Source organism: Carlito syrichta, unplaced genomic scaffold (assembly GCF_000164805.1).
Source record: "Carlito syrichta isolate Samal-C Ts95f unplaced genomic scaffold, Tarsius_syrichta-2.0.1 Scaffold312159, whole genome shotgun sequence".
Classification (NCBI taxonomy): Eukaryota; Metazoa; Chordata; class Mammalia; order Primates; family Tarsiidae; genus Carlito; species Carlito syrichta.
In genome coordinates, this window is record NW_007256255.1 from 412,375 (window position 1) to 424,231 (window position 11,857).

The 11,857-nt window shown below is 48.0% G+C and overlaps 1 protein-coding gene across 1 annotated transcript in view; it reads left to right on the plus strand.

The window, feature by feature from the left end:
- FNDC7 (fibronectin type III domain containing 7) overlaps positions 1-11,857 on the plus strand; it is a 35,024-nt gene that overhangs the window by 14,276 nt on the left and 8,891 nt on the right. Inside the window, exons 7-9 of the mRNA XM_008069657.1 lie at positions 4,273-4,530; positions 5,492-5,746; positions 9,807-10,061. Coding sequence (XP_008067848.1) covers positions 4,273-4,530; positions 5,492-5,746; positions 9,807-10,061 — 768 coding nt within the window. The remainder of the gene's footprint in view (positions 1-4,272; positions 4,531-5,491; positions 5,747-9,806; positions 10,062-11,857) is intronic.

Sequence of the window (11,857 nt, forward strand, 5' to 3'; positions counted from 1 at the left end):
AGCAGATCGCCAGAGCCCAGCAGGTCGAGGCTGCGGTGGCTGGGAGCAGCCACTGCACTCCAGTCTGGGTGACAGAGTGAGACTCCAACTCAAAAAAAAAAAAATAATTAAAAGTAAATTAGAGAGAAAGAGAAGATTCACCTCCCCAAGGTGGGGGAGAGGGCCAAAGCCAGGAAGCGTGGTGACAGCCATAGCTCAAAGAGCACATGGCCAGGCCAGAGTCTAGCAGGGCAATGAACCCACCTCAGCCTTTCAAAGTGCTGGGATCACAGGCTTGAGCCACCACGCCTGGCCAAATATTTTTAGTAGTATCACTGTTACTGTTACTATTATTCTCCTACACTAGACTTGAATCTTGTACAGGGCAGATTCTATCTGTGTTCTATTCTCTCTCCATCCTCAGTGTTTATAATATAGCCCATGGGAACCTATGGGAGATGCTCAAATTTTGAACAACGAATGGAGTAGTTTGAAATTAAGGAACCACATTAAAAATAAGAGTAACATAATTATATAAAAGTGTTAGCAGGGCTGGGCATAGTGACTCACGCCTGTAATCCTAGTACTTTGGGAAGTTGAGGCGGGAGGATCACTTGAACCCAGGTGTTCTAGACCAGCCTGGGCAACATGGCGAGACCTCATCTCTACAAAAATATGAACTGGGTGTGGTGACTTGCACCTATAGACCCAGCTACTTGGGAGGCTGAGGTGGAAGGATCGCCTGAGCCTAGGAAGTCGAGGCTGTGGTGAGGTGTGATCATACATGCCACTGTACTCCAACCTGGGTGATAGAATAAGATCCCAACTCAAAAAGAAAGGAATAGCTGAATTATAGTGAAAAATTTCCAGGATGAAGAATCTGAGAAATTGGTACCTTTGGTATTTGGAGTAAGAGGTTATCAATAAGGTCCTGAGAACATAGGTGGGACTTCCAGAGGGAATGGCCTTGAACTTGATCTTTCTTTTTTTTTTTTGAGTTGGAGTCTCACTCTGTCACCCCTACTGGAGTGCAGTGGCTGCTCCCGGCCACCGCAGCCTCAACCTGCTGGGCTCCAGCAATCCTTCCGCCTCAGCCTTCCAAGTAGCTGGAACTACAGGCGTGCACTACCACACCCGGCTATTTTTTTGATTTATTGTAGAGATGAGGTCTCACCAAGTTGCCCAGGCAGGTTTCGAACCCAAACCCATGGGCTCAGGCAATCCACTCACCTCAGCCTCCCAAGGGCTGGGATTACAGGCTGAGCCACTGAGCCTGGCCTGATCTTTTTTTTTTTGTAATGTGATAATATAATTATTTTTTAATTTTTATTTTTAAACATTTTTTTATTTTAAAGCTGTGGGGTACAGTTCAGCGTTAGGCATACAAATGCTCATTATACAGGTACCCTTGTTGTTGAGGTGTGCCCCCCACCATCCTTGGCAGTTTCCCACTACTGTCATTCCCACCCCTCAGCTCCCCTGGCAGTTTCCCACCACTGCCAATGCCTTTCTTATACTATTATGATAATTATTCAAGGTCCGCTTATGAGTAAGAACATGTGGTACTCAGTTCTTTGTTTCTGTGATAGATCACTCAGTATTATAGACTCCAAGTTCATCCAAGTTGCTGCAAAGTTCATAATTTTGTCCTTTTTTATAGCTGTGTAATATTCCATCATGTATATGTACCACATTTTTTTGTTTGTTTGTTTTGTTTTGTTTGAGTTGTGGTCTCATTCTGTTGCCCAGACCGGAGTGCAGTGGCTGCTCCCGGCCACCGCAGCCTCGACTTGCTGGGCTCTGGCGATCCTTCCGCCTCAGCCTTCCGAGTAGCTGGAATTACAGGCGCACGCTACCATGCCCAGCTGATTTTTTGATTTCTGTAGAGATGAGGTCTCGCCAAGTTGCCCAGGCGGGTCTTGAACCCGCAGGCTCAGGCAATCCACTCACCTCGTCCTCCCAAAGAGCGGGATTAGAGGCTGAGCCACTGAGCCCGGCCTGTACCACATTTTTAAAATCCAGTCCTCTTTTGATGGGCAGCACGGTTGGTTCCATATTTTTGCTATTGTGAATAATGCTGCAATAAACATGTGTGTGCAGGTATCTTTTTAATAGAGCGATTTGAATTTCTCCAGGTATATTCCCATCAGGGGGATTGCGGGGTCATATGGAAGGTTGATTTTTAGAACACTTCTACACTGGTGGTGGGAGTGTAAACTAGTACAACGTCTGTGGAAAACAATGTGGCAATTCCTAAAAGATCTAAAAATTGACCTTCCATATAACCTTGAACTTGATCTTAAAGGGCAAATGGAATGTAGGCAAGGCAAAAACATCCCAGGAAGCCAGACTCGGTGGCTCAGCCTGTAATCCCGCGCTTTGCGAGGCTGAGGTGAATGGATTGCCTGAGCCCGCGGGTTCGAGACCCGCCTGTGCAACTTGGTGAGACCTCGTCTCTACAATAAATCAAAAAAATTAGCCGGGTGTGGTAGCGCGCACCTGTAATTCCAGCTACTTGGAAGGCTGAGGTGGAAGGATTACCGGAGCCCAGCAGGTCGAGGCTGTGGTGGCCGGGAGTGGCCACTGCACTCCAGTCTGGGCGACAGAGTGAGACTCCAACTCAAAAAAAAAAGTCCCAGGAAAGCTCCAAGCTGAGGTAGATATTTGTCAGTGGGGTCCTTTTTTTTGAGAGGGGGTTGGAGCCTCACTCTGTTGCCTAGGCTGGAGTGCGATGGCATGTTCACAGCCACCGCAGCCTCGACCTGCTGGGCTCAGGCAATCCTTCTGCCTCAGCCTTACAAGTAGCTGGAACTACAGGCATGTACTACCACGCCGGGCTAATTATTTATATACTTATTTATTGAAGAGATGAGGTCTCACCACATTGCCCAGGCTGGTCTCGAACCCCTGAGCTTAGGCAGTTCTTTCATCTTGGCCTCCCAAAGTGCTGGGATTATAGACGTGAGCTACCACGAGGGTCTTTTTAAAGATCTTCTCACATAATTATGCTTTTTCCCAGCTTTTCCGGTTTTGTGTCTGGAGAGACGAACATGACCTGAGAGTTTAGACTACGCATATGGTTTTGTCAGGCAGAGAGGGCTTTCTTGTACGGGGGGTCCACAGTCTTCAAGGCATAGAAAAGGAGAGCCCATGTGGATACGGGGATTGAGGAGATTGGTGGGGTAGCGGTTGGGAGAAGGCATGGCTGAGCTTAACGAGGGGGATCCTCCAAAAGTCAGAATTTATTTATTAAAAATGTGTCTTTACTTCTACATGTTTAAACTTCAATCATCGTCTAAGTGCTCTTCGTTTGATGCAATACATCCAATCAAGATGCTTTCTCCACTGCTCAAAGCAGTTTTTGAACTCGTCCATTTTGATTTCTTTTAGTGCTTTTGCCATTTTTGGTTTCACCTCTTCCACATGGGCAAAACGTTTCCCTTTGAGGACTTTTTTCATCCAAAAAGGTCACATGGGGTGAGATCAGGTGACTAGGGAGGCTGGGGCATGGGGGTTATGCGATTTTTTGGTTAAAAAAACTGCTGGATGCAGGGCCGGGCGCAGTGGCTCACGCCTATAATCTCAGCACTTTTGGAGGCCGAGGTGAGAGGATTGCTTGAGCCCTCGGGTTCGAGACCCACCTGGGCAACTTGGCAAGACCTCATCTCTACAGTAAATCAAGAAATTAGCCGGGCATGGTGGTGTGTGCCTGTAGTTCCAGTTACTTGGAAGGCTGAGGCTGAAGGATTGCCAGAGCCCAGCAGGTCAAGGCTGTGGTGGCCAAGAGCGTGCCAGTGCCCTCCAGCCTGGGTGACAGAGTGAGACTCCAACTCAAAAAAAAAAAAAAACAACTGCTGGACACTCAGCGCAGTGTGGGCAGGTGCGTTGTCATGGTGGAAGGACCAGTCACCTCTTTGCCACAACTCTGGATGTTTCTTCTGTCACACAGCCTCTTACCACGACACTAACTGGTCCACTGATGCCGATGGGTTCCTCGGACACTTACCTGCGGGGGCGGGGGGAGCCTGTTCTACTAGAGGTCTGTCCTCCAAAAGATGATTCTGCTTTTTTGGAGTCTCTCCTCATAGCTTGTAATGACCTTGAATGTCATGCTGAGGACGAATCCTCTCTGCAGTGGCAGTGAGGCCATGCTTGGACCTGTACAGCAATGCAGGAGGCCACCGAGTAGTGGAGGGGATTATAGGCTCTGGATATGGGGAGGCAGGACTCGGTGATCCTCTCTGTTGGGGTAGTTCCTGTTCTCACCTCTATTCTCTCTGCACCTGCTTTCAGCTCCTTGTTGTCCTGGAGACATCAACCCCGTGTTAGTGTCCAGTGACAGAGTGGAGATCGTCTGGTCTCCCGTCCGTGGTGCTGAACTCTATGAAACCAAGGCTGTGGATGGCCGCAGCGTGGTTGAGTGCAACGACACAGCTCCCGCCTGCACCCTTTCGGCTCTAGAGTGCGACACCAAGTACAACATCACGGTGTATTCATTCAGCGAAGTCCGGGGTGGCAATACGTCATGCGCCTCCCAACTCGTGACCACAGGTACAGCCCGTTGTGATTCCGGCCCCTGGTGCCTTGGGATGGGCATCCGTGAGACCTCGGGAAAGGTTAGAGCCCACTGATGGCTCTTCGAGGGGACCCACAGGGCCTCTGTTGTATCAAGGAGAGGCAGAGGAGAGAGGAGAAGGGTAAGAGAGAGCATGGAGCTTTGTCAGTGGCAGTCTCAGTTTCTCCCACTTTTCCTTTTTTTTTGAGTCAGGTCTCACTGTCACCCAGGGTGGAGTATAGTAGCAGAATCACAGGTCACCGCAGCCTCGACCTCCTGGGTTTAGGCAATCCTCCTGCCTCAGCCTCCCAAAGTGCTTGGATGACAGGCATGAGTCACTGTGTCTGGCCCGGTTCCTCCTACCTTCAAGGGACCTGTACTCACACCATGAAGGTGTACAAGTGTTTGTCTTATTTGCTTTTGAAGTTCAAAATGCTCTTAAACATTTTCCAGCTCATCTAATATTATAGGAATCCAGTACCTCGTGTCAGTGTCAACCGTTTGCCACACACAGGCACTATGAATTTGACTTACATGCTTGATCATCTAGTTTGGGGAAGTGGGAGGATAATCCATTTTATTTTATTTTATTTGTTTGAGTCGGAGTCTCACTCTGTCGCCCAGACTGGAGTGCAGTGGCTGCTCCCGGCCACCGCAGCCTCGACCCGCTGGGCTCCGGTGATCCTTCCGCCTCAGCCTTCCAAGTAGCTGGAACTACAGGCGCGCGCTACCACACCCAGCTAATTTTTTGATTTATTGTAGAGATGAGGTCTCACCAAGTTGCCCAGGCAGGTCTTGAACCCGCGGGCTCAGGCAATCCATTCACCTCAGCCTCCCACGGCACGGGATTACAGGCTGAGCCACCGAGCCCGGCTTGGGATAATCCATTTGAGACCAAATGATACATGTGATATTTTTGACTCACGCTGTTTCAATGACTAATCTACAATTTCTTAGCTCCCTGCAGCCCTGAAATAAAAAATGTTTCAAAGGATGCTTCCGCCATGATTCTTGTGCACTGGCGACCCACGAACAACGATGCCACTTACACAGCGACTGCCCAGGGGGACAAAGGGCTGTATCGGTGCAGCAGCACAGGAGAGTCCTGCTCCCTGGGGGCCTTACCCTGCGGGTCCATGTTCTCTGTCACGGCCATTGCCGAAACTGAAGCAGGACGGAGCCTGCCCAGCTACAGTATGGCCCTGGAAACTGGTAGGTGCTGACCACCAGCCTGAATGCCGACTTCAGAGCCTCCCAACTTGGCCTCCCAAAGTGCTGGGATTATAGGCGTGAACCACTGCAGCTGGTCACAATCAAGCTTTTATCTCAATGATGTACATTGAAATAAAATTATATTTTGATTATATCAAAGATGTATTCGGAACAATTCGGGTTCTTTCTAATTGTTTTCAGACATGACTTTCTTATTGAATCTACCCTCTGTGTGATGGACATGTATTCAACTCAGAGACCTTTTCAGAGAACCCCCATCTTAGAAAGTAAAACTTTCCATATTTTACAGGCTTTGCAAAAATATTATCAAAAAGACTCTAGTGTATTTTTCCATTGAAGGAGGAATACACTGATGCCATCAACATTTAATTTTGAATTTATAAGCCGGGCTCAATGACTCAGCCTGTAATCCCGCGCCTTTGGGAGGCTGAGGTGAGTGGATTGCCTGAGCCCGCGGGTTCGAGACCCACCTGGGCAACTTGGCGAGACCTCATCTCCACAATAAATAAAAAATGAGCCGGGCGTGGTAGCGCGCGCCTGTAGTTTCAGCTACTTGGAAGGTTGAGGCGGAAGGATCGCTGGAGCCCAGCAGGTCAAGGCTGCGGTGGCCGGGAGCAGCCACTGCACTCATCTGGGTGACAGAGTGAGACTCCAACTCAAAAAAAAAAAAAAATTTGAATTTATATTCCCCCAGGATATAGTCTAGCAAAACAGCTAGCAAACAATTGACAAAATAAGCTGGGTTATTATTTATATCTTTGGCTCAGCCCTTTCAAATCTTTCTCTAAACAAAAGAAAAAATGCTTTCCTAGTTTCAGTTTCCTGGTCAGTAAATGGGAGGTGATGGCCTCACAGTGTGAGGCTAAGAAATATGGCAAAGCCTGTTGTCTATCACCTGACATCAGTATCAGTGCTTACTGGCCCCTTCGTGATTATGTAAGCAGACCACCACCCAATCACCTTAATGACCTTCCCCCATCAAAGGGAATGACTAAACGGACTTAACCACGAGCTGCCATTCACATTGCCTTGCTAGACTCTGGCGTGGCCATGTGCTCTTTGAGCTATGGCTGTCACTATGCTTCCTGGCTTTGGCCCCCTCCACCACCTTGGGGAGGTGAATCTTCTCTCTCTCTCCAATTTACTTTTAAATAAACGATATTTTCTAATAATAAAAAAAAAAGAAAGAAATGTGGCAAAGCTCGCAGCACAGAGCCCACTGCTAGGCAAGTCTCCGTAAAGAAAACTAGTACTGCACCAGGTGCAGTGGCTCATGCCTGTTATCCCAGCACTTTGGGAGGCTGGGGTGGGAGGATTGCTTGAGCCCAGGAGTTTGAGACCAGCCTAGGCAATATAGTGAGATGCTGAGGTAGAAGGATTGTCTGAACCCAGCAAGTCAAGGCTGCGTGGCCATGAATGTGCCACTGGACTCCAGCCTGGGTGACAGAGGGAGACTCTGACTCAAAAAAAAAAAAGAAAGAAAGAAAGAAAAGAAAACTGGTACTGCTTCATGGCACTGGGTCTTGTGTGTGAATAAAATGTAGCAAATTGCTTCAAGCTTTGGGACATTATTTTCTCTTGTATACAGAGAGTGCCAAAAAATTTATACACATTTTTTCCCTCCCCATCCCTACCCCTTCCTGAACTGTACAGATTTTAAGAAAGGAAAAAACTGTATTCAAATGGTACTACTCAATATATGCCAGTAACAAAAGTTGAATACAAGTCACATTTGACTTCTGCAAGTACAAGAGGTGCTCGAAGTGGTGACCATCACACTTGTTTTTTGATTTTTTTTTTGAGTTGGAGTCTCACTCTGTCACCCAGACTGCAGTGCAGTGGCACGCTCACGGCCACCACAGCCTCGACCTGCTGAGCTCAGTGTATTCTTCTGCCTCAGACTTCCAAGTAACTGGAACCACAGGTGCGAGTCACCACATCTGGCTAATTTTTTATGTATCGTAGAGACGAGTTCTTGCCAAGTTGCTCAGGCTGGTCTTGAATCCCTGAGCTTAGGCAGTCCTCTCGCCTCCTCCTCCCAAAGTGCCGGGATGACAGGTGTGAGCCACCACGCCCGGCTATGTCCAGACACTTCTGATTTCGGGGAATGACTGCAGGACTTATTGCTGTGCAAGTCCTCCCGGGCCTTCCCTTGTGCACATCACACACAGCTCCACGTGTCTCATGCTCATCACGCATTTGTGCAGTTGCGAGGCGTGTTGGCGGTTCTGTGCATACTCATGCCTCCATGGTCATGGGACTTCCACAACATTCTCGAATTTCAAATACCACTTCAAAATGGTCTTGCGCTCTTCAAACAACAACTGCGCTTCCACCATTTTCTTGAACTGTTCTGTCTGTCACATGGTGACACTGGCATTCATTTGATTAACGCTATCTTTTGAATGAACATCCTACTACGCGTTGCTGTTGTCATCCAATTCAACCTTAAAAAGTAATACACAGATAACATCTCTTAATGTGTATGCATTTCATTGGCACCCCCGGTATAAGGAGAGAGAGCACTTTGGATTATAAATATTGAAACTCCTAGGGAAAAAAAGCAGCAGAAGAGAGACAACCATACACACCAAGATTCTAGGTATTTTATATCCTGTATAAAAGGTCCCTGAAAAATTGAGATGGTTGTGGTATCTTAGGTGGCTAAGAAAGCAAGCTTTTATTTTTTTAATTCAAATTTAATTATTATTATTTTTTGAGTTGCGGGGGGTCTCACTCTGTTGCCCAGGCTGGAATGCAGTGGCATCATCATGGCTCACTACAGCTTTGACCTGTTGGACTCAGGCATTCCTTTCACCTCAGCCTCCTGAGTAGCTGGGACTACAGGCGTGTGCCAGCACACCTGGCTAATTTTTAAATTGTTAGTAGAAATGAGGTCTCACTATGTTGCTCAGGCTGGTCTCAAACTCTTGACCTCAAGCAGTCCTTCTGTCTTACCCTCTAAAGTGCTGGGATTATAGGTGTGAGCCATTGTGCCCGGCCAAAGTCAAGCTTTTATATCAATGATGTACTATGAAATACTTGAGAACCGCGAAGCCCACAGTTGCAAATGCTGTGAAGTGTTCTATTGGGTGAAAGCAGCCATTGCTTTGAAATTTGTGCTTGGAATTGTTCAAGTTGGGGGACAAGAAAGGGTTTCTTTCTTATTCTGGAAACAAATAGGGGGACCTCACATACCAACAGCCAGTAAGTTCGAGTGCCTTCCTGGGAAAAGAACTCAAGTATACAGCTGATGTTATGTGATGTGAAAGAGGGGAGGAACAGAAGGACATTTTTTTTTGAGTCAGAGTCTCCCTCTGTTAACCAAGCTAGAGTGTAGTTACACTCTCACGGCCATTGCTGCCTGTACCTGCTGGACTCAGGCAATTCTTCCGATTCAGCCTTCCAAGTAGCTGGAACTACAGGCACGCGCCACCATGCCCAGCAAATTTTTTGATTTATTGTAGAGACGAGGTCTCGCCAAGTTGCCCAGGCTGGTCTCGAACCCCTGGGCTCAGGCAGTCCTCTTATTTCCGCCTCCCAAAGTGCTGGGATGACAGGCATGCACCACCGTGCCCCGGCTAGAAGGAAATTCTTTTTTTTTTTTTTTTTTTTTTTGAGTTGGAGTCTCACTCTGTCGCCCAGACTGGAGTGCAGTGGCCGCTCCCAGCCACCGCAGCCTCGACCTGCTGGGCTCTGGTGATCCTTCCGCCTCACCCTTCCAAGTAGCTGGAATTACAGGCACACGCTACCACACCCGGCTAATTTTTTGATTTATTGTAGAGATGGGGGCTCACCAAGTTGCCCAGGCGGGTCTCGAACCCGCAGGCTCAGGCAATCCACTCACCTCAGCCTCCCAAAGTGCGGGATTACAGGCTGAGCCACCGAGCCCGGCTGGAAATTCTTGATTAACCGTGGAAAGTTTGAGAAAGGGAGGCCATAGAGTACAAGACAGGCAAAATACCACTTTTGCTAATTTGTCACAAATAATCTTCAATGGAAATAAACAACCAATTCTTATTCTTCTCTCCTGTTGAAGTGCCGTGCTGCCCAACCGGACTGACAGTAACTCAAATAACCCAGTCAGTAGTCAACGTGAGTTGGACCGTTGGGACAGCGGCCCAAACCTATGTGACAGTTCTGGAGTCACACACTGGACAGTCTAAGTGTCACACTCGTCAAAGTCACTGCCTCCTGGGATGCATCACGTGTGGCGTCGATTACACAGTGACGTTAAAAGCAGTAAGTGCCACTGGGCTGACTGCGGACTGCGCCTACCAAAGTTATTCCTCCAGTAAGTGAACTCTAAGGTTTGACTATAATACACCCAAGCAGAAACACTTCCTTTTTTTGTTTGTTTGTTTGAGTCAGGGTTTCTATTGCCCAGGCTGGAGTGCATGGCACAGTCATGACACACCACAACCTTGACCTCCTGGGCTCAGGCTATCCTTCTACCTCAGCCTCCTGAGTAGCTGGGACTACAGGGCTGCACCACTATGCCTGGCTAATTTTTTAATTTTTTTTTTTGGTAAAGACGAGGTCTCACTATGCTGCCCACGCTGGTCTCAAACTCCTGGGCTCAAGCAGTCCTCCTGCCTCAGCCTCCCAAAGTGCTGGGATTACAGGTGTGAGCTACTGTGACTGGTCTTTCTCATTTTAAAAGATGCTGCATCTCCACTTTGCTTGTATTATCCATTCAGGCAACTTTCTAAAATGTGTAGTTTTCCTCTTGACTTAGAACCTCAAAGCTTTAGAGGCTTCTACTGGCAGTTAGTAAATTAACTCTGCTAGTAACGACGTCCAGATATACTTTTTCTGAAGGGAAGATGTGTGTGTGTGTGTGTGTGTGTGTGTGTGTGTGTGTGTGTGTGTGTGTGTGTGTGTGTGTGTGTGTGTGTGTATCCAGGGGTTTTACTCTATTGCCCAGACTGGAATGCAGTGGCACAATCACGGCTTACTGCAGCCTTGACCTCCTGGGCTCAGGTGATTCTTCTGCCTCAGCCTCCTAAGTAGCAAAGATTACAGGCACACACCACCACGTCCGGTTAATTTTTAATTTTTTTGTAGAGATGAGGTCTCGCTATGCTGCCCAGGCTAGATGTATCTTTATATGACACAGCTACCTACACACAGAGTAACTCAGCCTGGGAGAGTTTTTGGGACGCACTAAATCACACATTCTATTTGGTTTGCTTTCTTTCCTTCTTCTTCTACTTCTCCTTCTCTTTCTCCTTCCTATTTTTGAGTCTCACTGTCGCCCAGGCTGGAGTGCCGTGGCATGCTCATGGCCACCACAGCCTCGACCTGCTGGGCTCAGGTGATCTCCCTGGCCTCAGCTTCCCAAGTAGCTGGAGCGACAGACACGCCATCACGCCTTGCTAATTTTTTTGATTTATTGTAGAGACAAGGTCTCACCAAGTTACCCAGACTGGTCCCGAACCCTTAGGCTCAGCAATCCTCTCACCTCCACCTCCCAAAGTACTGTGATTATAGGCATGAGCCACGGTGCCCGGCTTCCTTCTCATTATTTTTACGCTGCCATCTTGTAGGCCTCTCCTTTTAGCGTTTTTTCATTTCAACAGGCTAAGAGAGCAAGGGTATCCGTCTAGTGACATGTGTATTTTGTTCTTCACAAAGTCCAAACCATTAGGGAGAAGCAGGAGGTGAAAGTGCTGCAGGGTTAGCCAGTAAGACCCCTCCCAGGCCTATGGAGGAGTACCATGATTAGTTATTTATGTCTGCCCCAGGCACGGGATGGGAAAGCAGCGAGGCATGGTAGCTCACGCCTGTAAGTCCAGCACTTGGGGAGTCCGAGGCAGGAGGATTGCTTGCGCTCAGGAGTTCGAGACCAGCCTCAGCAACACAGCAAGGGCTCGTCTCTACAAAAAATTAAAAAATTAGCTGGGCTTGGTGGCGTGTGCGCCTGTCATTCCAGCTACTCAGGAGACTGAGGTGGGAGGATTGCCTGAGGCCAGGAAGTCGAGGCTGCAGTGAGCCATGATCATGCCATTGCATCCAACCTGGGGAACAGAATGAGACCCCCAACCCCCCCCCCCCAAAAAAAAAAAAAAAAAAAAAAAAAAAAAAAAA